The sequence below is a fragment of the Panthera pardus genome, unplaced genomic scaffold (genome assembly GCF_024362965.1).
Source record: "Panthera pardus isolate Hobbes unplaced genomic scaffold, ASM2436296v1 HiC_scaffold_3, whole genome shotgun sequence".
Lineage (NCBI taxonomy): Eukaryota > Metazoa > Chordata > Mammalia > Carnivora > Felidae > Panthera > Panthera pardus.
The window spans coordinates 1,737,350-1,765,343 of NW_026526876.1; the positions used below are offsets into that span (position 1 = coordinate 1,737,350).

General features: G+C 52.6%; 1 protein-coding gene across 1 annotated transcript; it reads right to left on the reverse strand.

Moving 5' to 3' along the window:
- Positions 1-1,791: 1,791 nt before the first annotated feature.
- On the reverse strand, positions 1,792-27,966 carry TOP3A (DNA topoisomerase III alpha). The gene is given in 21 exon segments (XM_053893241.1): positions 1,792-2,381; positions 3,745-4,388; positions 5,398-5,520; positions 8,028-8,171; positions 9,347-9,512; positions 9,614-9,727; positions 12,417-12,546; positions 12,739-12,790; positions 12,792-12,919; positions 12,952-12,954; positions 14,755-14,962; positions 16,018-16,100; positions 17,369-17,443; positions 19,068-19,168; positions 19,444-19,614; positions 19,768-19,911; positions 20,929-21,037; positions 22,187-22,262; positions 23,078-23,151; positions 24,551-24,610; positions 27,430-27,966. Coding segments are annotated over 21 exon segments (2,964 nt in total). The 5' UTR covers positions 27,610-27,966; the 3' UTR covers positions 1,792-2,202.
- Positions 27,967-27,994: the final 28 nt, after the last annotated feature.

Sequence of the window (27,994 nt, forward strand, 5' to 3'; positions counted from 1 at the left end):
CGTGAACTCCTGCTTGACAGCTTCTAGGGGTAAGCAGGTCCCCATCCGGGCCGTGATCTCCACCATCAGGCGGGCAGCAGGCGCTGCCTCGCAGGGAGGCTGGGAAGCCGATTAACACGGCGCGTGATCCGCCTGGCCCAGTGCTCAGCTGCAACCAGGACTCAGCGAGCTGGGGTGGTCTTCGCCTCGGCCCTGCACCGCACAAGCTGTACGTGGGGGTCCATACGGGGGTCCAAACCTTTCCAGGCACCATTAGAGGGGGACAGATCAATTTCTTGTTGCCTGAACGCTGCCAGCCTGAGCAGGCCATCAAGGGACCTGGAAAACTCCCCCGCGGGTTCTGCTGGTGACGTTCTCACTGCAGCCAGTCAGGCCTGGTTCTGCCCTCCCGCCAAAGAGCCCCCAGGTGCGTACCATCACCCTGTTACGGACGAGGCCTCTCCGGCTCAGCAGTTAGGGCACAAGTCCGGGGAGGCACCGCAGGCTTGGGGGAGAGTCAGCACCCCAGCCAGGTCTGACCCGGGGACAGTCCAACCCGGTAGTGTTTCAACGGCCGTTCGGAAAATGCGCGTCAAAACCACAGGAACACTTCACACCCATTAGGATGGGTAATAAAATAATAATCCAAAGGAGGAGAATACGTGCTGGCGAGGATGCGGAGAACTCCCTTGTGCGCTGTTGGCGGGAACGTAAAATGGGGCAGCTGCTGTGGAAAACCGCTTGGCGGTTGCACGGAATTACCCGGAGAGCCGGCAGGTCCAGTCCCAGGTGTGCACACAAAGAATTGAGAACAGGGTGTCGCGTCTTTTTTTTTTTAGGTAGGCTTCATGCGCGGAGCGGAGCCTAAAGTGGGGCTCAAACTCGCGACCCCGAGATCAGGACCTGACCTGACATCCAGAGTTGGATGCTTAACCAACGGAGCCACCCGGGCACCCCACGATGTTCAAATCTTGTACCTGAGCGTATAGTAACGCTATTGACGAGAGCCAAAATGTGGAAACGGACCGAATGTCCGTCAACTTCTGCCCGGAGGGACACAGTGTGGTTCATCCACATGACGGAATATCACCCGGTCACGAGTACTGACACGCGCTTGTGGATGAACCTGGAAGACGACGCGCTAAGTCGAAGAAGCCACAGAAAGTCGCATGCTCTGTGATTCCGTTTATAAGAAATGTTCAGGACACGGAAAACCATCAAGATGGAAAGCTGACTGGTGTTGCCGAGGGCTGGGGGGAGGGGAATAAAACACAACAGCAGGGCCGTGACCCACCCCGCCGCCCGGAGGCTCCACGAGCAACTCTGGGCCACCCGGTGCTCTTACAAAAACGCTGCCCGCTGCCATCCAGGCAGGGAACGGAGCTGCCGGTCAAACCGAATGGTACAGGGCCAGGAGTCCAAAACCCAAGGGGAGTTCACTTCATCACCTACTAGCATTGCAACTCCGGGCAACCCACACCCCGTTTCTGCTTATCTTCTAACCAGTGAAACAAACCACACGGTTATGTATCAGAGGGTTTTGTAAAGACAGACTAGGGACACGGCCACCTCCGCGAAGCGTGGAAGCATCCGGAATCTCGTATCATGTCTCTGCTCTGCGGGGCAGGCCGTTTGTGGGGCTGGGAGCGCTTGGGTTCGCTGCCTGCCGTGTGGACAGGGAGGACGGGCAGGGGCCGGGAAGAGAGGCGCAGGGGCCCAGAGACAGGCGAGAGGTCCCCCCGAGCACTGGCTGGCGTCTGTGTCTGTCGTTTCTGCCACCGTTCACCGGACACTGCACCACACCCACCAGAAGAGAGGGACGGAATTCTTTATTAAGGCACACGAGCTGTGGGAGCCGCTTCTACGGACACAATTCTAGAACAAGAGCCACTCCCATCCCCTTCTCAGAATGTCTGTGGGCGAAGCCCCTTCCAGGCTGCCTGGAGCCACAGCACGGGACTCACCAACCCCGCTGGTAAATGCTTTGCGGCGCCAGCAGCAAGAAGCCCAGGCGGGGAGCCACTGTCCACCAGAGACGGGACTTCTCGAGAGAGCGGCCTGGATCCGGACTCCCGAGCACGACAGGCGGCGAGACTCCAAAAGCCGCCACTTTCCGCAAAGCCTCCAGGGCAGCGAAGGGCAGCCTGGTCCCGGTGAAAACAGCTTATTCCTGAGACGGAAGGGGCAGGTGTGAGGACGTGGCCCTCTCTCCCCTCCCCTGCCTCATGTGTTCTGAGGACAGAAGGGACGGGTGTGTCCAGGCTGGTGGCAAACGCTGCATTTCCGGGGCTTCTTGGCCGTGGAGCCCGTGTCTGAGGAAGTGGCCCGGGCTCTTTTGCTTCTGGCCTCCGGCCCCTGGATTCTGCCCCTGTCTCTTGGCCAGGTCTGGACTCCGAGACTCCCTGTGGGAAGAGTCAGGGGAAGGCTGACTTTGGAACAGACACACAGAAGTGGCCAGAAATACAGGTCCCAGCATTGGGCGGGGGGCGTCCCTCCGGCCTTTGTATGGTCGCGTCCGCCCACAGGCCAGGCTCCCTTCCCTCCTCGCCACACACGGTGTGTCCCCCCCTTCCGTTGCCCCGACACCACTCCCTAAAGGACCCTGTGTCCTTGAAGGCCTTGGCCCACCATCACTATCCTGATAAGGAGGGCACTATTGTCACTTCACACAGGCCTTCTTTACAGAAGCAACATCCTGCCAGCTGGCCTGAGGTCACTTGGAGAAGCAGCGAAACCCAGCAGGCCTGTGACCAACAACCTGCTCCCCACCGTCCGTGCCAGGAAACGGGAGTTCTGGATTCCTCCAGCCCTCAAATGGGCCTCTTAGTTTGGACCGCCCTGTGTCACCCGGGACAACTGGTCAGCTGGCCTGGACGTCAGACACCACTTCCTGGACCACCTCTCACACACTGCAAACCGAGTCTGTCGTGGCAGTGGCTGCCTCCAGCCCCCTCGGGCACTGGTAGCCAGCCCTGCGCCTTCCCCAGCCTTCTAGGTTCTTCCTGTACAAGCAGAGCTGGCAAAGTGTGTTAGAATCACCGTCTGAGACTTAACTAAACTCTTCTGAGACAGGAACCCTAAGGAAGGTAGGCAAGTGCCCAGCTCACCGAGGAAACTGAGGCGGTGAGGCCGGGCCCTTCGTTCAAGGTCCTATAGCTAGGCTTTGGGACCAGCTCTGCCCGACAACAGGCCTTTCGGCTATTCTCAGGTACCAACTAAGCTTCTGCCGCGCACTGGGGTGGGCGGGACCGCTTCCAAGTGGCTCCGGGCGCGTGATCTGCCTTGCTCCAACGTCTGGGTGGTGGTTCTCACCAGACCCAGTTACCGGGCCCAAACCATGTAACTCTGGGCAGGTTCCTAGACATCCCCAGGGCCAGGCTCCGCAGCTGAAGACAAGGACCTTGCGAGCCTACCGAGGCTAGAGGAGCGCGGAGCCGAGCGGATCCGGCCGACCTCGGGCTGTGCTGCGGTGCGACCCCCAGCGGAGGCGGTTCGCTGGGACTCAGCTGCCCCGTTTGTACAAGTGTGAGCACGTGCTGAGCTGACGGGGGCGGAAGACGCACAGATAGCGTGACTAGCGTAGCGCCGGGTGCGCAGTGGGCAGCTCTGTGGGCTGCAGCCGGCCTTGAATTTGGCATGAAGACCCCGCGCACCTGCCGGGCCCACCGCTGCCCCGCCCTCCCTTCAGGGGCCGCCCTTGCTCTAGGAGGTGGACGCCGTGCGAACTGCAGCAGAGCCCCGGCCCGGCTACGCGTCCCGTCTCACCTGGGGCCACGTTCTCGTCCGCCCACTGGAAGAAGCCGCACTGCTGCTCTCTTGGCTTGGCGCATGTGTGGAACTGGCGCCCCTTGTTGGGCCCGTCCTTCTGCACCGTCCGGGTGACGCTGGGCTGGCTGCACAGGCACGACGCGCCCCCTCCGCTGTCATCGCCGGGTCTGCCAAACCCACCCCGGCGGTGCCCCGGGCCAGGCGGGCGTCCTGCCGCGCCACCTGAGGGTCTTGGTGCCGAGGGGGGGGGCCCCCCTGCATCCGGGGGGCTGCTGTCGGCCCACAGGAAGAAGTTGCAGCCGCCACCGTTGCACTTATAAAACTGCCGGCCCTGGTTGGGACCCTCTTTCCGGACGGTGAGCAGCACGGCCTCCTGGCCACAGTTGCAGGTCACAGAGTCACTTTCACCAGTGGCAGCGGGTGGTGGCAGGGCCCGGGGGGCGCTGTCGATTCTGTTCAGGGACTGGCTAGCCTGCAGGTGGTTAGAGGGCTGGCTGGCTGGCTGGCTGGCTCTGGGGGCGCCCCGTGAGAGTCTCAGGTCCAGGAGCTCCATCAGGGTCTCATCACATCCCCCGACGCAGCCCACAAACTCCAGAGGCATGGTCGGGGGAAGGCTGCCACGTTTAAACTTGAACTTCAACCTAGTGAGGCCAGAAGGTGAGTGAAAGCAGGAACCACCAGCTGCAAGTCTTCTGGTCCGAAAAGGGCCGCGCCCACCCTGGGCCTCCCCTCGGGGCCCCAGGAGCCCACGCCAGCCACCTGCCAACCGCTAGCCCGTCCAGCTGTCACGAGGGCAGGGGGGGAGGCAGGGGAAATCTAAGATCCCAATTAACCGCCAAAATACAGAAGTCTCTGAAAGGTTCACTTCCCGTAACACCAGCGGCTCTCAGGCTCCTGGAGGCTCCCGGGCCCTTTCAAGGCATTTTGTTACAAGGCTGGGAAGTTACAGCGGTCATTCTTCCCTGCTGTAGGCATGCGACTCTGCCAAAGGCCACAGCCCATGCCACGGGCCCAGCACACTGCCTGGGAGCAGAGGCCCGAGTCCTATCTAAAGCCAGACATTAGACTTAGAGAAATGGAAAACAATGCATTGTTTTGTTTGGTCTGCTTTGGAAATAAGTAAAAACATGCCATTTATGTCAGTATGCAGTGTATGCATTGTAAAATTAATACATGTGTCTTTAAATGCCTCCACTTTAACTTAGATGGTTAATCTAAATTGATAAGCTTACCGATAAGCTTAACCTAAGTTAATTAGATAAGTTAATTAATTAGATAAGTTAATCTAAATTGGTAAGCTTATTGATGAGCTTAACCCACAACGAAAGCTCTTTGGGCTCCTCAACGATTTTTACCAGTGTAAGGGGTCCTATGGCCAAAAGGTCTGAGGACCGGTTCTACACGAGGGCTCTGGGCCTTTGGGAGGAGCCTGGAAGCCACGGCCGACACACGAATATTCTCTTCCCCATGCCCTACTTGGCAGCAATCTAGCTGGAAAGGGAAGGGACACAGACCGATTTAGGACTGCCAACCCAGCTGCTGCTGAGAGCACCGATTCGCCCCCGGCCACGCAGCGGTCTAGGAATGAAAGTCGCGGGAGATTCCCTCCCACCTGTGCTCTTCCTGCAGCCGACTCAGGGGCCAGCTCACCTGTAAACAGGGTGCGGCTGACAAACCGGACACACAGTCCCATCCCTGCTGGCCTCCAGCACAGAGTCAGGGAACCACATGGCCGATCGGCATTCTGGGAAACCGGTGCAGCTGAGGTAGAACCTGGAGGGCAGAGGGAGCAGGGTCAGGCAGGAGCCACCAGACTGCATGCAGGAAATAAACATTCCTAGACTGTCGCCCATCTGGCAGGGAGACTTTTCCTCAGTCGATTAAGGGAGATCTTGATTTTCCTGAAGGACACGTAAATGGATACACAGTCGCTGGTACTAAATGAGAAAAACTAGCCTGCATTTATCTCCCATCTTCCTGAAAAAAAGAAATACGTATTGCTGACTCTGCTTTCTTTAGAAGCACCAAACCAGGGTGCCTGGGGAGCTCCGTCAGTTAAGCTTCCGACTTGGTTTCAGCTCAGGTCTCGATCTCACAGTTCGGGGGGTCGAGCCCCGAGTTGAGCTCTGCACTGTCAGTACACAGCCTGCTTGGGATTCTCTCTCCCCCTCCCCCATGCTCTTGCACGCATGCCCACGCTCTCTCTCTCAAAACAAATAAATAAAACAAAACCAAAAAACAACCCACTGACCAACCCGGGCCATAGCAAGGCCACGACCTGAGGGTTCTGCTCAGGTGCTGCTCAGGTTCCGGGCTGTGTGCTCTCAGACCTTCCCCAACTTGTCCACACGACAATTCTGATGGAAACCGTTGACACGCTCAGTTTACAGTGGGGCAAACTGAGGTGGGGAACAGTCTGGAAACCTGCCCAAGGATGCACATGCGGTGAGTAAGAGAGCTGGGAATAGAACCCTATCTGTCTGATGGAAGAGCTTTTACTCTGGACACCTGCACCACATCATTCTGAGGTTTTTATCTATTTAAGTAATCTTGACACCCAGCGTCAGGTTCAAACTCGCGACCCGGATATCAAGAGTTGTGTGCTCGTCCGACTGAGCCAGCCAGGTGCCCCTTGGCCAACAATTCCTTACAGCTTCCAGCCACGAAACTTTAGGGCTGGACTAGCCAACGTGCACACAGTTTACGATGTCCTTTGAGCATGCCTGGGTACGACCAGACCAGGGGAAAACTAACCAAACCCCAAACCCCAATTATTCAAACAGCTAATCCACTGAGAAACGGCAACTGTCAGATAAGCCTTGGAGCGGTAAATTCCACAAGACAATCCCCAGACCCCCCCCCGCCTCCCCCCCCCCCCCCCCCCCCCCCCCCGGTGACTCAAGCACTCGGAGAACTTCAGAGTTCACAGCACAGCACTTACTAAGCCCTCGCATGTGGCAGTCCGCACTGGACGAAGCCTGTACCAGCACCGGCTCGTATGCGTGCACCTGCTGCCCACTGCCAAGTTGGGCCCATTAGCCTCTGGTTTCTGAGAGCCGGCCTGGCCTTCTCTTCGCCCAGGCCAGTGACGGGTCAGTAGTCGGGGATGCCACCCGCTCCCGAGGCAGCACAGAGGAGGCACACGGCTGCAGCCCAAAGGGGGCGAAGGAATGAAGGGCCGCGAAGACCTGGGATCAAATTCTGCCTTTCCCGCTCCCCAGGGCTGCCTGCTGTAGACAAGTCGCTTCAGCCCACGAAGCCTCAGCCTCCACTCCGTACGAAACTGAGGTAAAAACACCACCCTGCTGTGTGGTTACGGAGTCCAGAATGTACGTCGAGGACCGTGCATCGTGCCCCCCATAGGGATGGCACGTGATAAATGACGGCCACCATCTCCATTCCCCACTCCTGCTGTGAACACCTGCCAGCGGCCAGGGGCCGGCTTGGGGAGCCTCGCGACAAACTGCCTACCCACTGCTGCACTAAGAGTGAGAAGGGATGTGGCACGTCCAGGTCCAAATCAGTGCCAAAACCGGAAGAAGAAAAGCAGTGCCGCTGAGTATCTCTAACACGTCAGGCCCTGCGCTACTAGACTTCTGACCCATGACGCCAAACCCTCACCCTTCCCAGAGTAGACCCCACCGCCCCAGGTTTATGGAAAATTGGCGCTTAGTAGTTAAGTAACCTGCTCTGGGGCACAACACTTGTGTGTGGCAGAAGTGAGATTTGAACTCAGACCCAACGGGGTCCTCAGCTCATGCTTCTCCACCGTCCTCCACACGGTGAGTGGGCGGCGTCTGATCCACAAGGGACGCAAATCTGCCGTCATCCCCCACCTCCTCTGGACCCCAGGTCATGTCACGACTCCAAGGCCGGGTCCCTGTCAGCTAGCCTTCTACCTCCAATACCTAGTGCAGGGGCCGGCAGCAGCACGCCTGCCTTTAAATAATGACACAGAGGGGTGCCTGGGTGCCTCAGTCGGTTAAGCGGCCGACTTCCGGCTTGGGTCATGATCTCACGGCCTGTGGGTTCGACCCCGTGTCGGGCTCTGTGCTGACAGCTCAGAGCCTGGAGCCTGCTTTGGGTTCTGTGTCTCCATCTCTCTCTGCCCCTCCCTCACTAGCACTCGGTCTCTCTCTCTCTCTCAAAAATAAACATTAATAAATAAATACACAAACAAAGACAGACACAGAAGTGAAACGACAGGGCCCTGCAGGGGGCTGTATGGCCAACCCAGCAAGTGCTGGGTGAGCACCGGCGGGGACAAGTCTGGCACTGACCCGCCACTCTTCTTGGTCTTGAGGACCATGTCCTTGTTGCACTGCGGGCACTTCTTGATGGGCTCTGGCATGGCTGGGTAGATGGCTTCTTGCTGGGCCACCTCTGCCCCTTCCCCAAAGTACTGGGATAAGGCCTCGTCCAATCTGAAGAAAGAACAAAACATTTACGATATTCTTACGTGCGCACAGCATGAGTGTGACCAGGGGAACCGGCGGGCTGCTCGCCGCAGGCCTGATGCGGAGAACGGAGGCAGACGGAGCTGTGTTGGCCAAGCGGCCCTGGCTCCTCTCTGGCTCCTGGCAGCTCCCGGGAGTGATCCAGCTACAGGCAGGTACTTTTGCCTTGTCACCAGCCCCGCACCAAACAAAACTGCACAGGGTCCTAGCATGCACTCCAGAAGTGTCTGTCTGTCTGGATTTACATTTAAATTAGCTTATCCTGGGGCCCCTGGGTGGCTGAGTTGGTTGAGCGTCTGACTTCAGCTCAGGTCATCATCTCGCGGTCCTTGAGTTCGAGCCCCGCGTCGGGCTCTGTGCTGACAGCTCGGAGCCCGGAGCCTGCTTCCGATTCTGTGTCTCCCTCTCTCTCTGCCCCTCCCCCACGCATGCCCTGTCTCTCTTTCTCTGTCAAGAATAAACATTAAAAATAAATAAACTAGCTCATCCATTTCTCTTTTTTTAAGATTTTATTTGTAAGTAATCTCTACACCTAACACGGGGCTCGAACTCAACCCTGAGATCAAGAGTCACATGGTCTACCGACAGAGCCCGCCGGGTGCCCTGGCTCATCCGCTTCTTTGCCAAACTGGCATGGGGTAGAAAACAGGTTTGCGTCTAACAACATGCACACGTGCCGCTTGCTGCGTGGCCACCTCCAAGAAATACTCCACAGAGCAAACGTGTCCTACACCAGCACTAGGTTTCCTGCCCCACGGCTGTGCTGCCTGTTAACTCAGGACAATTAAAATCAAGAGAATGGCGTCTCTATCTGGCGCCAACAGCCTGGCACGACGGGACCAGGTCTTTCCGATTACCGTTTGTATGCTGGCGAAGCTCTAGGGGAAGGGGAACCCTCGGGAGGAAAGCCCGAAGGGGAAGGAGCTGCATGGGGACGGCCCTGCCAGGCACACCGCCGGCTGTGACGAACTGGCCCGAGGACATCTAACCACCCGCGGCGCACACTTCACGAGGCGCGAGGAGGCGCGCCGCCCGGTTTCTGCCGAATCACCCCCACCCGCTCCCGCTGCCCAGGGAGAGGTTACGGCCCAGGAGGCAGAGCCAAATGACCGCGTGCGCACACAAGTCGGACCCGGACTCACTTCTTTGCTTTGGCCACTGCTTCAACAAAAACCTGTTTGTATTTCTGGACTTGCTGCCTCAGAACCACCAACTTGTCCTTCTTCCCCTCACAGATCAGCTTCAGATCAGCTTCCAGCTCAGCCCGGAGGTTGGGCTTGGACATCTCATAGCCCATGGAGTCATAGCCTGCAGGGGCAAGAGCGGTGTTCTACGTGGCCCCGGGCGACACCTTCGGGGACTTTAGTTACGCGGCTCCGCCAATACCCCCGCGAGCTCCTCCTCCTTACCTTCCACAAGCCCCATGCCTAGATGCCCGGGCAGAAACCGCTTGTCCGGGGTGAGCCCGACGTACATCCGGGCTTTGATGGTCTCGATGTGCTCCGCATGAGTGGCATCAGTACCTGAAAGCCAGTCCTGGTTACTCGGGGTGATGCAGACCGTTTCCCCCCCTGCCCCCGGGTCCTGTGGGCACCTTCCTCTGCCTGGACTTCTTATTCTCGGTAAGACATCTCCCTTCGCCTCCGGCCCACGCAGAAACCACACTTCTCCCTCGCATCCACTTCCTCACTTAAGCTGTCAGTGTCAGCTTCACAACTCCTGCGTCTTTGTCCTCTGCTCCATGTGGCAGAGCCACGGCTGGAGCCCACGTCATGTCATCCGCATCAGGGCAATGTGCTCGGTCTCCTCCTTTCTGGCTGCTTCCTCCACCCACCCCTTCTTTATGCTGTGGCCAAAGGGTTCTCTGCAAATGTAGCTCTGGCATCAGAGAAATGCAAATCAAAACCACAGAGGTACCACTTCACGCCCACTTGAATGGGTATAACCAAAAAGCACCGATAACCACAAATGTTGGCGAGGGCACGGAGAAACCTCAAGCCTCAAGCGTTGCTCCCAGAGCGTAAAACGGTGCAGCCGCCACGGCAAACAGTCCAGAACTTCCTCAAGAGGTAAACACAGAGTTACCATAGGACCCAGAAATTCTACTGCTAGGTTATCCACCCTAGAGAACCGAAAACTGTCCACACACAAACCTGGACACAAATGTGCACCGGGACAAATGGGAAGGACCCAAAAGTCCATCGACTGAGGAATGGATAAACAAACTGGGGTGTACCTGCACAACGGGACAGCACCAGCCAAGAGGGAAAGAAGTGCTGATTCCCGCCACAGTGTGGGTGACCCCTGAGAACACGCTAAGTGGGAGAAGCCGGTCACAGAAGGCCACACGCCGTATCGTTCTAGTCAGAAAGAGGAGTGGTTGCCCAGGACTGGAGGGACTGGGGAGAAGGGGGGATGGGGTGTGACTGCTAATGGGCACGGGGTTTCTTTCTGAGACAATGAAAACGTTCTAAGTTTAATCGTGGGGAGGGTTGCACGCTTTTGTGAATATACCGGACGCTGATTTGTACGTCTTACATCAGTCAAGCGTGGGGTATGTGAATTATATCTCAATAAAGCTGGTAACATTTTTAGGTTTTTTTTTTTTTTTTTTTTAAAGCTGGTAACATATTAAAAAACGTAGCTCTCTTGAGCACCTGGGTGGCCGACTTTTGGTTTCGGCTCAGGTTGTGATCTCAGTTTGTGAGATCGAGCCCCGCATCAGGCTCCCTACTGACAGTGTGGAGCCTGCTTGAGATTCTCTCCCTCCCTCTCTCTCTCTGCCCCTCCTTCACTCTCTCTCAAAAGAAATAAAAATAAAAAAATAAGTCTTTGCTCTTTTCCTCAGAAATCTTAAACTGCGCTCTGCTAGCCACAGGCCAACACCCGAGCTCGTTAGGCAGGCAACGCCCGGCCCGCAGTCAGGCTCAAGTCAGCTTCCCAGCCTCACCTTCCACGCACACCCCCCGGCCACAGTGCCATGTGCTTCCCTGTGCCTCCGTCCTCCTGCAGACTCGGCCGGTGCCTGGCTTGCCTTCACTCGCCAGGAATCCTTCCTATGAGGTTTAAGGCCCCTGCCCGCTCCCTGCCAGAGCCCATCGGGCTGGACTTAAGTGTTGCTTTGATTTCTTTCTCGGCTAGATGAGCCCTTGGGGGAATGGAATGACCAGGCTTGATTCCTGTCTGTGTCTCCGGGGCCTAGACCAACGTCTAGCTGTGGAAGCCTCAGATTTTTAATGAGTGAATCCTGATGGGTGAACTAACTTTAATTTTAGCGAACCCTGCAACTTTGCGGACAGTATAGCAATGGCCAGAGGACTCCAGGAGGGCACTCCTTCCTAAGTCCCAGGACTACAAAACCCACTGTGTAGTGAGGCGGCTGTGCCCCAGGGCGGGCAGCTGTGCCCCAGGAATACGCCCAGGGAACTCCCACTTCCCCTCCATCCACTTCCCTCTCCATCGTGCCGCTGCCCCTCTGAACTAGGTTTGCCGGAGACCATCCACAGAGCCGTGACGAAAACTGACGAGGGGTGGCAGATCTGTCCCGAGGGACCACCTGTAAACCTTGGGCCACGGGGCTTACCGGGAAAGCCAGTTCTGGCCCAGTTTCCTTTTAACCTAATTTCCAGTTCCCATACTGTTACGAGGAATGCTTTAAGGAACACCAAGGGCACGGCCGCGTGTGGCTAGCCGCAGGGCAGCAAACTCAGACTCCGCAGGGGCCTGGCAGGTAACGAGCGGAGAGCGGAGCCAAGTGTGAGCGATGGGGAAGGGACAGCCACCACTCCAATTCAACTCCAATTCCATTTCTGGGCGCGAAGGGGCGGGCTGCCAGACCCGACGCCTCGCAAGATGAAGACACGGATTTTTTATGTGGAATCTCTCAGGCCTTAAATGTTGGTAACTTATTCAAAATAGAAGCGAATCCCTGTGTGGGCCAAATATCCTGAGTCCACGGACAGGACCTGGCCAGGGTGCTCCCAGCGCACCGCCCCCGAGTCCTGGGACACATCGATGTCCTCATTCGGCTGCTGTAAAGCAGTGGTTGAGAGCACCATGTGCGGACTTACTCAGACCAAGGTTCTTAACCTCTCTAAGCCTCACTTCACTACAAAGGGGGTGAAGAATACAATGGCCACGTTAGAGCCGTGGCAAAGACCAGAAGAGACACGGTGCCTGGCCCGTACGGAGGGCGCTGGAGCCGCTACTGACCAATGCCGTGCTTTTCCATGAGGGCGATGAGGTCGGCTTCGGTGAGCAGCTGGGGGGGACTGGTCTCTCCGTCCACCATCTCCACAGTGCTGGGCTGAAAGCGGGAGCCTCTCTCGTAGACGGGGAGGGTCTACGGAGAGCAGCAGAAGCGTCAGATCGTTCCGCGTGGCACTTAGGCAAAAGACAACTTCCATTTCAAAGAACGTGGCCCCGCTCCATCAGACGGCACTGGGGTCGGGAACACGGCTGTCTTCCCCTTTCCCCGAGGCCCACGGGGTGAGACGTGGCCTCTGGCCTCCGGCCGGAGCCTGTGCTTTAGTACCTTGTCACTCCAGCGGTCATATGGGTACACATCCAGGTAGTTTCGGGCCAATCATGAGGCCGTGGGCCACGAAGCGTTCCTGAGCGATGTCGATCTCCACAGTGGTCTCCTGCCCCTGAGCATCCTGGGAGCAGCAAGCCAGGAAATGACGAACGATGAACTCATACAGTCGCTGCTCAATCTCCCTAGGAAGAAAGAGAAAGGGTCTGAAACTCCCTCCAGAAAGATAGCCTCTCAAGGATCGCAGCACCACCAGTAGTCTGACGTGGCCGAGGCCACCTTCCGCGCCAAAGTTCCACATTGAAACAGGGCACGTGGCTCCCGTAGCCCCCGCAGCAGCACGGAGCGCTGGGCATACCCGCTGTGTGCTGTGGACTTAGACACAACCCTAATCAGGTGAGGATAAGCAAGGAAGGCATCCTCCCTTCCAGACTGAGAGGTGCTTCTTTTGACATAAACCCCACCAAGGGAGGAGACAAGGTAAAAACATAATAAACTAATAAGGGATCCCTTGTATAGAAGACACAGTAAAGTTACAGCCAGCAGCCCTACACCATCACGTCACAAGGTTCATGGGACTTTTCTACCAGTGAAGTAATCAAGGACTGAGCGAGGCTCAATCTGTCAAAGCCCGTAAGATGCTCATACTCATAGCCAATAATTCTAAGAATGGATCCAAAGGAAACGAAAGGTCCACACAGATATTTACACAAAGGTCAATGGTTATTATGTCTCAGAAAGTTGAAAGCAATCTTAAAAAACAGATTTTGCAGCGGTGCTTTCTGCAGGGGTGATTTTGCACCCTGCAGATGAGCAGGGTGGCTCAGTTGGCTGGCAATCCGACTTTGGCTCAGGTCATGACCTTGCGGTTCGTGGGTTCAAGCCCCATGTCGGGCTCTGCGCTAACAGCTTGAAACCTGAAACCTCCTTCAGATTCTCTTTCTCTGTGCCCCTCTCCCGCTTGTGCACGTGTGCTCTCTCTCTCTCTCTCAAAAAAAAAAAATAAATAAATAAACAACAAAAAAATAGATTTGGCAAAAGAAATTATGGTACATCTATGCAATCATTAAATATCATACTTTAAAATATTTCAGGGGCACCTGGGTGGCTTAGTTGATTGAGCGTCTGACTTCAGCTCAGGTCATGATCTCACAGTTTGAGTTCGAGCCCCCCACTGGGCTCTCTGCTGTCAGCACAGAGCCCGCTTCAGATCCTCTGTTCCCCCTCTCTCTGCCCCTCCCTCGCTCCGACACTCTCTCTTAAAAATGAACAAACATCTATTAAAAAAAAAAGTTGGCATATGAGAAAATGGTTAAATTTTTTTCTTCCTCATATTCTTTTGAATTTTCTAAACTAAAATGGACCTGTATTGCATTTAGGGCCAGAGAACAATGCGTGTTAATAAAAAAAGGAAACAAGGACCAAATGTGGTTCAGCTCTGCAACGAGCCTGCATCTGTCAAACAAGCCTAACCAGCTTGGCCCTCAGGGCCCTCCTGGAGCTCATTCTCCAGCTGAGGAAGGACAATAGGCAAGACACACGGCAGAGCCCTGCAGCCACCACCGGACCAAAGACAAGAGGCCGGTGTCACAGCGTCCAAGTGTCAGGATGGCAATGGAAACCCATCGAGTCTGAGGAGGATGGGGGCCGGATTCCTCCAGTTAACGAGGGGCCAAGAAGGCCAAGCGATTCTGTGGGAGGCTCCGTGGGGGTTGTGCAAGGGCACAGGGCAGGCGAACCTCCTGGTCCACGTGTGGGGGGCTCGGCAAAGCTGCAGGGGGTCTGACAGAGCGGGAAGTGGGCTGGACAGCGGAGCCTGCTCTGGGGGCGGGGATTCACGGACACCAAGCAGAACACTGAAGCAGCAGAATTCGGACACTGACATTTCTTTGCTAAAATGGAGAGATATTTCAAAATCACTCAGTTCCTCAAGTAAGAGCCCACAGAGTAAATTCAAGTGCCGCTCACCCTTCACCTCCCCCTGGGTTCTAGGAGGCAGTAGTTAGGGAAACCAACCTGCAAGCTGCTAGTGTATTTGGTGGGGTGGATGGGAGGGTGAGCTTGGTCAGACTTGTTCCCATTGCGTGGAGTAGGGCCGCCCCGTTCTAGAATGCTCTGGGCAAAGGCCCCCCAACGTGGATCCGGGGTCTGCTGCTCTACGAGCACCGTCAGGTTTAAGTCTTTGGGGAAGATGTTTGTCTCAGTTCGAGGATAGCTGATGTACCTAAAACAAAGGCAAACGAATAGAAAAAGAAATTGCTAGAATTGCTCTAGGAACAACTGAATTCGATTGAAAGCACCTGGTGGCATCTGCAATGTCCCATCTGAGCTAGCCAACGCAACTGAAGGCAACCTAGCTTACCTACGTTGACAAAAGTTCTCGGATGGGACCCCCTGATGGGGTGAGAGACAGCAGGCTCTCTTGCTGAGATGCCCCAAGAAGCCACAAGATAAATGATAGGGGAAGCACAGGCGGGGACAGTAGGCTCAGGCTGCCAGCCGTCGTGTGGCCGGGACACAGCCCTGGCCCGATCTATGAATGGTCTGCCAGTGACCCGCCACGGCCTTGAGAGCAGCAACAGAGTGTGCTCCTACGAATTGTTTTCAGGTATAGAAAGCGTAATGCTGCCTAACAAACCCTCATGTGGACCCTACATGTAATTTACCATTTTTTACTAGCCACTTAAACGGTATTAACGAGATCACTTACATCCTTTTGTTTCATACAAGTCTTCGAAACCCAGAGCATATTTTACACTTCCAGCACGTCCTAATTCGCACGAGCCAAATCTCAAGTGCCTGATAGTCACCTGTGGCGAGTGGCTGCCACAGCGGTCCACAGCATGGACCACACTGTCACTGGATGGTGCTGGGATGTTCACAACCCCTGAAGCGCGATGATTTATGATGGCAAACGACTACTAAAGGTGTGGTCTGCCACCTGCCAAGGCCCTGGCGGGGGGGGGACTGTTGAGAGGTCAACACTGAGATGTGAATTCACTCAACGGGCTCTTTTCCTTATCAGAAAAGTCAATGTCAAAATTCTTCTACTTCAGAGCTCAGGTGATATCTAGACAGTCTGTATTTACCCATAAGCTCTAAAATATTTTCACCCTGGCTCAGTGGGTGGAGCATGTAACTCTTGATCTCAGATTGTGAGTTTGAGCCCCATGTTGGGTATACAGATTACTTAAAAATAAAATCTTTAAAAGAAAATGAAGCAAAATAAAATACTTCACCCTGACAAAGATGCACCAAATTCTATTCCCAAATATTTACCCTTGAGTGTAGAGCTTTTCGGCAATCCTCATGGTTTCTTTAGCATTTATTCTCAACTTTCGAGAAGCCAGCTTCTCAAGCTCCTGTTAAATGTGTCAATAGGCAAGTTAGAGTGCAGTGTGGGAGTCAGAGGGCACAACACAGCCACACAACTCATGTTCACAAATGTCTGGCCACTGTCACTCCAGCTGCTGTCACGCAGAGGGAGAAAGACTGTAGCAAAGAAAGCTTTCTGGGCCTGCCAGGCAGAAGAAGATTCCAACCCAGTGGTTCTCAGGCTCTGATGGGCACAAGCAAGAATCACTTAGGAAGAGAAAAGATTCCTGGGCCCTGAGCACTAGGGATTCTGACAGAAGAGGGCTGGGACAGAGGCCAGAAATCTGCTTTTTTTTTTTTTTTTAACCAGCAAGCCAATACACAGATTCTAATACAGGCAGTCTGGGAACCACACTTTGGGAAAACCACCGGAGCCCTACTAACTTCTGGATGATGAATACCATTCTTCAAAAACTCCTGGGAGATAATCGGTTGTCCTTCCCCTTGGTCACATTCCACCAATGTCAGCGGCTCTATGTCAAAGCCTATTTAACCAGTGAGGACCAATACACTTATGCCTGTCCTGTGCAATCGGTCTGTAACTCTCCCGTTGTCATTCCTACAAATCACTCACACGCGCGTGTGCGCGCACACACACACACATACATACACACTGGGCCACGCCCAAGGTAAAGACCACACTGCCCACCAATCCCCACGCGTTTCTTAGCCTGTTTGTTCTTTATGTTCAACCTCCAGGGTGAATCCTGACGGCAACTGTACCCTGAATTGTCCTGACTGGTGGTGACTGGGAAGGGGCACTCCTAAGGTAGTTAACTCCAACTCGTGTCCAGCAGGGTGGCTCTTCGTGGGTCTAAAAAGTTGAGAAACCCTGTCCTAAGGTAGGCTCTTAATACAGATTTTAAAAAATGTTTACATAGATGAGGCACACGTTAAAGAAAAATGCTCGGGCGGAAAAAGACAAGCTATCCTAATCACGACAATGTAAAAATCACGTGTATGAGAAAAAACAGGAAGAGGAGATGCTCACATTGGATCAGAGATTACGTAAGGATGACGGGGGACGTGTCTTCCTCTTTCTGTTTGCCAAACCCCACACAAAGCAGCTACGTTGCATTTATTAACTTAAAAAAGCACGAAAAGACTAAGCAGCCTCTGTTTTGGGGTTTCTGTTCTCCCCAAGGGCTTTCCCGCTTGGCCTCGTGAAGGGTGATGCTTGTGCCACCGGCCACCGTCGAAACCTGGTCCCAGCACCAGGCAATCAGAGCGCCTGGTGCAGTCATCTGGAACATACCACAGTGTCCAATGCTTGAGGCCTCCACTTGCTCTTTGCCTTAGACTTGACCTCTACCACGGTTGCCCTGGGATCCTAGGGAGCCAGAAAAAAGCAGAGGCCACGTTAACCTCTTCGCGCACCTTCTCTAGCTGTCCTGCGGTAGCCTTTGCTCACCATTCTGGAGGACACTCACCACGAGCAGAGGCCCCTGCTCCAGCCACGACAGCACCTCGAGCGAGGTGGGCTCGAAGCCTGCGGTGTGGTGGAGACCTCACCACCTTCCCACTCAAACCGAGACTTTGAGGGGCAACTTCACAAGCCCCAAGGTGCCTTCCAGGGCCCGCGGAACACGACAGCCTGTGCATCTCCTAAGCACTGTTTCCTACCTACACGTGCACGGTGTTACATTTTAAAACGGCAGGATGATACCAAGTTAGAAATAGGAGAAATCGTACACTACAAGCTGGAAAGCCCAATGTGGAGACCATCTTCACGGCACCCCAGCGAACAGGGGTGTTTCCTTCTCTCGAACGGGTAAATGGGCAGTGTCAGAGATGTGCCAGGTAGTTCCGTGACCTCTAGGGTCAAAGGGCAGAGGCGTGGACAGAGTGACTCCTGGACGCAGGGTGGTCTCCGGAAGGAGCTGGAGAGTCAGGTACGCTAGAAGCTAGCTGTGCTGTGCCCCTTACCGGCTCTAGAGTGCGCACAAATTACTTCACTCTCTCCCACCTCACCTGTGAGGCAGGGACAGGATCGCCACCCTCACGGGCGCTATCAGGACTAAACAGGATAGTGTAACATAAAGCGTGTCTGGCACCGCAGCCGGTGCTCACCGGTCATCGGTCCCCCTTCGCCAAATCAATTAATAAACCTGCCGGGGCGCTACAGCCGGGAGCACATGTGACTCATCAAAGTAGAGATCTCAGAGTTTCTCTCAGGCACCACTGTGTGCAGCCTCCAGGTTAAAGCCAGCAGTCAGGTGCTGGCTGAAAAGCAGCAGCACCACAAGGTGGACGATCAGTATGAGGGTCGCAACTCGGCCACCGACTGGCCTGTGGTCCTCTGATGGGCCGCTCTCTCTACTTGTCTACTGACACGTGTTCTCTACCCCCCCACCCCCCGGCCCCCTTGTGGCTGGCTGTCTCCTGCTAATCACTCTGGCCTTCACTCAGATGTGGCCCTGAGAGGTCTTCCGTGACCACCGTGCCTAGAATGGTCCCCTCCCTGCCCCCCCAGGCTGGTCTCTGTTCCTTCCCGCTACTTTTCCTTCCTGGCATTTGCCCCTGGATGAAGTTAACTTGCTCGTTTGTGACTTTCATCTTTCTAGATCTCATCTAACCGGGGGAAGAGGGAGCTGGACCAGATGCTGTCCAAACCCCTTCCAGCTCTAGGAGTCTACTGTTCCAGACAGGTCTAGAGGATCCTGAGTGACCTCTGCTAACAGCATTCTACTTTAGGGAGAGATTTCAGCTATGTATTTCTTAAAATTTCTGCCTTTATCTAAAAGGTCTGCAGCTCCTGTGGTTTCACATCGTTTAGTACCATTTTCACGGAGTTCGTCCTACAGGTTCCCTAAAAGTGAGGTCCTGAGATGCAATCTGAAAGCTACAGTTCAGTGGGAAAAGGGAGCAGGATCACTTCTGCTAACACAGAAGGAGTGGCCTGGGAACTTCCAGAACAGTCTTCCTCGATCATTAAAATTCCAACTATCTCTTACCTCCATGCACAGCTGATAGAGGACAAGACAAGCTGTGTGGTTAAAGAGGCGATGCCTTTTCCAGTTGAATTCTACGACACCATCTTTGTGGTCATGAGTTACTGTATTGGGGACAAACAGGAAGGCCATGACTCAGAGAAGCCATATGATGGGACAGAGAGAAGAAAGCACATTGCACTGAAATTCCAAAGGAATAGGAAACATGGCTTTGGGATTATGGGCCATTCAGGAAACCAAGTGGATTCTGAGCATCGTAATGGGGTGGGACGAAGGGCAGCAAGACTAAACAACTCACACATTTAATTAGTGCCATTTTTGCTCCTGGTGCTTCCCAGGCCCTTAGGTTCTACACCGTAAACAACTCCCCCGGCCATACCTTTAATTTTGTGGAAGACTTCTGGCACAAAAGCCTGAATGGCTTTGAACCTCTCTACCACGAACCCCAGGGTTGGGAACTGGCAGCTGCCGTAACTGATCAGCTGCTCTGCTAACACCTCGGGAAAAATCCTCTGCAGCCTCAGGGTCTGGAACCTAGTGAAGGCAGCTCCTAGGCAGTGAGGACGGAAGGAAGGAAGGAGAAAGCAGTGGACCGTAAGATCAAAGTGAGCTGCGCGTATCTACACACAAGCCTCATTCTTGGTTCATAACCCAACCCCCAATGTGCCACGCAGACCCCCAGGGGAGTTTGCCAGTGGCTCACCGATCCTCAGGTCCAGCTCCTGCCTCACGTCCACAGCATCGCTCACTCTCGGATCGGGCTCGGTCAGGTTCTCACAGGCCGTCTGGACGGCTCGGGGGGTGATCTCAGAGAAACGGGCTCTCAGCACTGGCAGACTGGGCTTCACTGTGGAACAGAGTCACCAAGATCAAAGTCAAACCATACTGCCTTCCCATCATAAAGGGCTCGCTTTTCTTAAACCACCTTGAATGAAAGATAAGCCATTTCGAGATGTTGTGAGGCACCCAATTTTCTGATTAGGTGAAATTAACAGTATGCTAGCCACCTAAGAAGGAAACTTTGCTATAACCGCTAAGCTTAGTTTTGTCAGAAGTAACCGTGGTGTGAATTTTAGCTATTTAAGTGAATTTCAGCTATTCTCCTTATGAGCCTCTCAAGATTCTAATCTCACTCATTCTCTTAGACGTTTAGGGAAAATAAAATGTTGTCAATTAGAAGGTCCTACAAGGGAATTTCATGTCCTGGCACGGAAATAACATAGGACATACATACTGTCCCTGAAAGTTAACGTACTTAAATTCCCAGCAGTCGTTACAGCTTTCAACACAGAAACACTCAGGGAAAATAGAAACCGTCCACTCTCTGAAGCCTGAGAATGACCTGAGCATCACTTCTGCTAAGTTACCTGCAATCATTAGCCCCGTTGAAGGCATTTAAATTCACCTCAGTGAGTATTTATTAATATTCAGGCAGCATACAAAGAATACAGCAGATGAACAACATTCTAGAATTACTCTTTGTACTGTCCATACGGCATATGCGTTCTCTTGCAAATATTCAATCTATACTTAAAAAAGGTATGATAAGAAGTCCCTGCTCTCAAGCAGCTGGCAATCTACTTGGACCTGACGCGAAACAAGCCCTGGGCTGTGGGGTCTGTGCCACTCGGGAACTCTTTTAGTCCTCGTGCCACCCTAGGAACTGTGTCAGACTGGCCTGACTTTCCAGAAGGCTGAGGCTCCCGTGGGTTCAGTAACTTGCTCTGGACACACTGCTGGTGAGGCCTGACGGATCCAGCGGGGAGAGTCTATAAGGAGGAACTCAGCCTTGACCCACTCACACAGGGGAACCATCTACTTCTGTGGTCCCAGCGTGTGGAAACCCGGAAGCCACGTCACTTACCAGCCCTGCACACGTGGATAATCTCGAACCCGATATTTTCCCCTTCTCTATCGCAGTCGGTCCAGATCACCAGGGCCTGGCACTGCCGGGTCTCTCGTTCCAGAGTTTTCTGAAATTCCCAGCCAGGGAAGAGCGGTGAGAGCGCAGTCGCCATGAGGTGACACCTCTACGCTAAGGACGTGTGACCAAACCGAACATCAGTGATGTTATCGGAATGCGCCGCCTTGGTGAGAGGGAGCGATCTGAGGAAACTGCTCTTACTACCTGTAAGGATGAGGAGGCTGCTACCACAACCCTCCAGCTTAGAATCACGGACCCGAAAATGAGCTTCTAGAAGATGGAGGGTTTAATGCACCTGCCCTAGTGTGACAAGACCTAAACCTCAGCTCTGACACACACTTGTAACTCTCGTGGTTCTGATCACGTCCTGGTCAAAAACGAAACTGATCCCTAATTGAGTTTCACCCCAAGAAGGTTTCCCAGCTAGCAGACCACTGCTACAGGTGCCCTGAGCACTCATAACTTGCCTGTCACGTGACCATTTACACTTTGTTGTCTCTCCATGCTAATTCGGGATGGAAGCTAGGATTAATGTTTTTTAACTTGTTCAACGTGTCAAGTTTTTTTTTTACTTAGGTTCTAATTAGTTAACACACAGCGTCGTATTGGGTTTCGGGAACAGAATTTAGTGATTCATCACTTAGAATTAATCATTTAACAGTGTTATTCCTAGGATTTATTTAAACAACCACTACTAATAAAAAGGCTTATTTTTAGGACAGCTTGTGACTCTTGATCTTGGGGTTGTGACTTCTCCATCGGTGGAGACGTTATTTAAAACTAAAACTCTTTGAAAATAAACAAATAAAAAGTAAGTGGCCTCATTTATACGATGAGTGGGAAGAATTTTTAAATGTTTATTTATTTATTTATTTTGAGGGGGCAGGGAGGGGGAGAAACAGAGAGAGAGAGGGAGAAAGAGAATCCCAGGCAGGCTGTCCGTGCAGAACCTGACTTGGGGCTTGATCTCACCAACCATGAGATCACGACCTGAGCTGAAATCAAGAGTCAGACGCTTAACCGACTGAGCCACCCAGGTGCCCTGACTAGGAATCATTTTTAAAATCATGGCACTAAGTTTGGTGGGAAACGCGATCTCTAAATTCTGATGCATTCAAAATACAGAAGTCACTGTTCAATTATTTTGCACTCTGGAGCTGTTCAACTCCAGTGCTGTATGTCTTCCAAAAGATCCTACCTTGATGTCTACAAAATTCTCTGGGCAGTACTTTTCAATTTCTGCTTCAAAGAGGACAAGGGGATTGCAGCTGTGCCTAGAAAAGAGGATGAAAACACAAAACATCCAACCTCAGCACAGGATGGAAAGTCCTCCATTTTTACAAGAAAAAAATTGCTCAGTGAGCTCACGGATGGATCCCCAACAGAAGTCCCACGTGAAAATGCCAGAGAATTAAAAGCAAGGCTATGACCCTCTGCACAGAGCACTTTCTGCTTTCTGTGACAGCAGCAGCTGCTAAGAAGAAATTCTGGAGCCCTTTCACGCACGTCTGCAATAGGATAAATGTAACACAGTGACTACATGAAATAGGTCTGGCTATTCTAAGGAAAATAACACTTCAAAGTGGTGGTTTGTTCTCAACACACGGTAAAAATTCACAATGGTTCAGTTAACCTTAGGTCACTGCCGTGGTCTCCATGGTGTTCGTCCCCTCAAAATTCACATGCTGGAATCTTAATACCAATGTGATGGTGTTAGAAGGTGGGGACTCTGCGAGGCGATTAGGTCACGGGAGTGGTACCTCATGAATGGGATTAATGCTCTGATAAAAGAAGACGCACAGAGCTCCCTCGCTCCTTCCATCAGCTGAGGACGTGGTGAGAGGTCAGCAGTCTACGTGTACCCTGGTCTCCTGCTTCCAGCCTCCAGAACCAGGCAAAATCAATTTCTATTGTTTATGAGCCCCCCCCCCACGGTTGACGACATTTTGTTATACCAGCCCGAATGGACAAAGACAGTCATCTGGGTATTAGAAGTTATATAGTAAGATCAACATGCCTCAAAATCCCGGCAGCATGTCACAACTTACTGTAATAATCAGAAAGTTCTTCCCCCAGGCATTGTACTGACCATTTGCGGAACTGCATCTGGAAATCATGAGCCAGCAAATGTCCAGAAACCGAAGTCATTATCATGGTAACATTCTGAAGGATAACAAAATTCGAGTTAGTCTTTCGGCAATTATATTTTGCCACATCATTCAAATAAAAGGGAGGAACTTCTGTTAAAGAGAAAAAAGGGGTTGCCGAGGGTTGGGGGAGGTGAAGAGGAAGGAAGAGATGGAGGGCAGAGGACTTTAAGGGCAGTGGGAATAGTCTGCATGATACTGTAACGACGGATGCATGTCCTACTTTTGTCCAAACCCATGGTACGCACAACACCAAGAGAGAACCCTAATGTAAACTAGGGACTTTGGGTGATTATGATGTGTCAGTGTAGGTACAATTGTGATGGTAAAGAATGCATTGCTCTGGTGATCTGATGTTGATCATGGTGTGTGTGTGTGGGGGGTGTATGTGTGGGGGCAGGGGTCTATTGGAAATCTCTGTACCACCCTCTCAATTTTGCTCCAAAAACCTAAAATGGCTCTAAAAAAAAGTAAGTCTATAAACAAAACAAAACAAAACCTAGTTGGGAAGAAATGAACATAAATGCATCTCTTTGAAGCCAAATACCAAACTAACGACCGTTCTAATTCTAGCACCATGATGCCTTTTATAGGATTTAAAGTTGCCTCAAACTACTGTATTTTAGTTTCTTTCTTGTTATAAAGAGAAGGGGCCATATTTCATTAAAAAGAGACTTCCTGGGGCACCCGGGTGGCGCAGTCGGTTAAGCGTCCGACTTCAGCCAGGTCACGATCTCGCGGTCTGTGAGTTCGAGCCCCGCGTCGGGCTCTGGGCTGATGGCTCGGAGCCTGGAGCCTGTTTCCGATTCTGTGTCTCCCTCTCTCTCTGCCCCTCCCCCGTTCATGCTCTGTCTCTCTCTGTCCCAAAAATAAATAAAAAACGTTGAAAAAAAAAAATTAAAAAAAAAAAAAAGAGACTTCCTTATAAATTACAAAATACTCATTTGTAACCAGAGATCTTTAGGTCTTAACAATTATTCTTGAAAGATAGTGACTTCTATGATGGCCAGGCTTGTTCTTCTTGATCAAATAACTTTTTTTTTAATGTTTATTTTCGACACACACACACACACACACACACACACACACAGTGTGGGTGGGGGAGGGGCAGAGAGGGAGACACAGAATCAAAGCAGGCTCCAGGCTCTGAGGTGTCAGCACAGAGGCCGACATGGGGCACGAACCCACCAACCACAAGATCATGACCTGAGCTGAAGTTGGACCTTTAATCGACTGAGCTACCCGGGCGCCCCTTGAAATAACTCTTAAGGTACAAGCAGTTCAGCGGCAACCTGTAGTTAACAGCTTCTATTTTTACAGCCAAAACTAAAATCTCGAGGAACATATACCAAAATGGCCCATGGATCTAACAGCAGCACACTTCAGCTGCAGGACAGAAATATGATAGCACCTACCTGGCCGTACAGATGATAATCAAATTCATAGATCTTGTTGAATTTAGACAATCCTTCCCTCTGTAACACAAAAGAATAAATAAATTGCGTTGAAAACAAATGACTCCTCGGCCTAAAGATCAAGCAGAACCTTGATAAGTGGTCATACTGAAAAATAACAGTATTTCCTAAAGATAAAAACTAGGCTAAATTACTAAGGCCAGTTATCAAGAGGATCCTCAAAACAGTTACGAGCACATGCTTGGGACAGTCCATGGAGTTTTTATGCCAGAAGGTAACCCTGAGGTCAGCTAATATAACGACGAATAGATGAGCCTGGACGAGTCCAAGGTCAAGTCACAAATTAGAGGCAGAGAAAGGATTAGGACGGAATTCTCTTGCCCACTTTCTCCCTCCTCCCCATATCCTTCTACTACTTTTTGGCTGTACAACTGCGCCTGTAAAACCACAGGCAAATCACTCGCCTTTCTGAACGTCAATTTATTTTTGAATAAAGTTACCTCTAAGTGCTCCCCTGGCTCTAAAATCCAGTAACCCTACAAGCCCCAGTCAGCACTGGAAGCCAGTCTATAAAGCAATTCTTTAGCTGCGAGCGTGGACGAATCAGACCCTCTCTGAATAGATCCCACCGTCCTCCACAGCAGCATTAAAAGTACTTTTACAGGGGGGCGCCTGGGTGGCTCCGTTGGTCGGAGCGGCCGACTTCGGCCCAGGTCATGATCTCACGGTCCGTGGGTTCGAGCCCCGTGTCGGGCTCTGTGCTGACGGCTCAGAGCCTGGAGCCTGTTTCAGATTCTGTGTCTCCCTCTCTCTGACCCTCCCCCGTTCATGCTCTGTCTCTTTCTGTCTCAAAAATAAATAAACGTAAAAAAAAAAAAAAAAAAGTACTTTTACAGGTACGTTTCCCCAGTCCAGTCCCAAGTGACTCCTGAGGGGCACATCCATTGTCCCTTGTGTCTCTTGGGAACAGTCTAAAACCACCGTTCTGATCCTCTCCAGGTAAATAACTTGTCCGATAACATGTGTGTGATCCCACAACCAGAGCTCCATGAGGCAGTCTCCTCTACCAGTGGTAGCCTCGAGGATGTGAAATGTCTTTCCTGACATTTCAAACTTGCCCCCCCCGTAATTCCCATTTTGGGGTGGCACACAATTATGTGTGATCCCATGTGTGGGTGAGGTGCTCAGGGAAACTGGATACGCCAAACTTAGAGCAGTTTCGGAGTCTGGGGAAAGAAAAAACACCCGGTTGATAGATCAAGAATGTAGCTTTTGTGATCTCTCCTTCTCTTTTTATTTTAGAGAGAGAGCATGTGAGCAGGGGAGAGGGGCAGAGAGAGAGAGGAAGAGAGAAAGAATCCCAAGCGAGCTCCAGGCTCAGCGCAGGAGTCTGACGCGGGGCTCGATCCCACGACCCTGGGATCATGACCTGAGCCAAAGAAATCAAGAGTCGGATGCTCGATCAACTGAGTCACCCAGGAGCCCCTGCTTTTGTGATCTTTTTTGCAGTGCTGTCCACTCTAAAAAAAAAAAAAAAAAAAATACAAGTCCCTTCTCTAAGTAATCTGTAGGAACTCCCATACTGCTGCCACTAAATCTACAGAATTCTTTAAGATGCATCTTTCTGAATATAAAAATAAAACCATGAAAAAAACTACCCAGATAAAGAAGGTCGCAGTTTTCAGTGTGCTTTTGAATGCTATTGTAAATGGAATTGTGTTTTTTTTTAATTTTCTTTCCAGATTGTTCATTGCTACTGATTTGTGTACGTTGATCTTGTATCCCATAACTTGGCTGAACATATTTATTAGCACCGATGGTTCTTTGTGGCTCCTTTAGAATTTCTATTCTGTAAGATCACGAAGGGGATTACATTTTTATCAAATGTTTGTTCTGCATCAATTGAGATAAGCAATGTGGGTTTTAAGTGGGAGATTACTGGAGTCACACTTGTGTTTTATAAAGTCATTTTGGCTGCCCAGAATTTGAATAGTGAAAGGTTAGGGAGAAAGCTATCAGAGTTCTCCCTGTGAGGGGCCAGAGGTCGGAACTCTACAGACACAACCTCAGCTCTTGCTCCCACTCTCCACGAGCTAGAAATGGAGGTCTAAGGACTTTGAGATCTTGAAAGAAGAAAAGAGCAGGGAACTTCTGCTTTCTGCCTCCAGAAAACCATTTCGCAATCCACTTTTATTTGACAGATTTTCCTGATCAGTTCTTATCATCTCCATGCCACCTTTTACAAATTCTTTGACCTTTCCCTTCCTTTGCACCTCCAGTGTGTCCAGAACAAATTTTCATCCCTTACTTGCCTGTCTCTCGGGAGTGACTTTGTACTCGTAGGAATAGGGCAGCGGTTCCCTCTAATTCCATAGCCTAGGTAGTACTGCCCTCTTAATAGGCGTTTACAGACTGTAAAGCCAGTGGGGCGGCAGAACCCAGGGGATGCGCCGTTGATGGGGAGAGCCAGGTTAGCTGGGAATGCTGGGACAGGGCTTGACCGCCAAATTAAAGTGCTGTGAACAGGGGTTCCCAATAACTTAAAATTTCAAATCACAGGGAATACTGTTAAGACACAGCCTTCCCTGGTCGCACCCCAAACCCACAGAATAGCCAGTGTCCCAGCTAGTACCGATTATCAGACTAGTTTGGGAACCGCTGCTGTGCGCAAGGAGGAGCCAAGGTTTTCAAGCACATGGGTGAAGCATCTTCACTTCTAAATGCCTACCAGTCCGAAAAGAAGACAGGAAGCCACTGCAATGACCCAGAAGTGGAAGAAGCGGCCTCCGTCTGTATTCCCAGCGCTCGCCGCGCTGTCCCGCTGGGTGATCGGGACAGCTCCCTCACCCGCACAGCTGATCGGAAATACGCCTCCTTACCCGCCTCACGCGACCGTTGGACAGCAGGTCGGCGATCCCCTTGGCCGCGTCGTTTTTCTCGGCCACACAGAGAATTTTCCGCACGCCTCGCAAGGCCACCTCCATGGCAGCGCGGGACAAGGTCCTGGCTCCCGGCCGTTGCAGCCAGCGGAGAGCGCAGCGGGCGACAGGGAAGATCATCCCTAGGCCCCGCGCCCGCTGCCGCCCGCCGGGTGCCCAAGCATGCTGGAAAAGCCAGAGGTGACGCCCACCTGACGTCCACCCTAAGGGAACTGGGGCCCCCGAAAGCAGCCAGCGCCACCTGCCGCGTCCCGGCCACCACCCCTAAGCCCGCGGGGCTTCGGACCCACGGCCTCGACAGGGAATCCCGCCCCTAGGCCTCCGGCTTCCGCCCGCCTTCTCGGGCTACATCCGCCCGGTGCGAGCGCCACGGGACCGCGAACTACAACTCCCAGACGACCCCGCGCTGGGGCCCCTTGTACGTTTCCGCTCCTCCGCCCCACTTCCTTTCTTTCCCGACAGTGGTTGGTAAATCGATTCTCCTTGGGAGAGGCTGCTGGAAAGT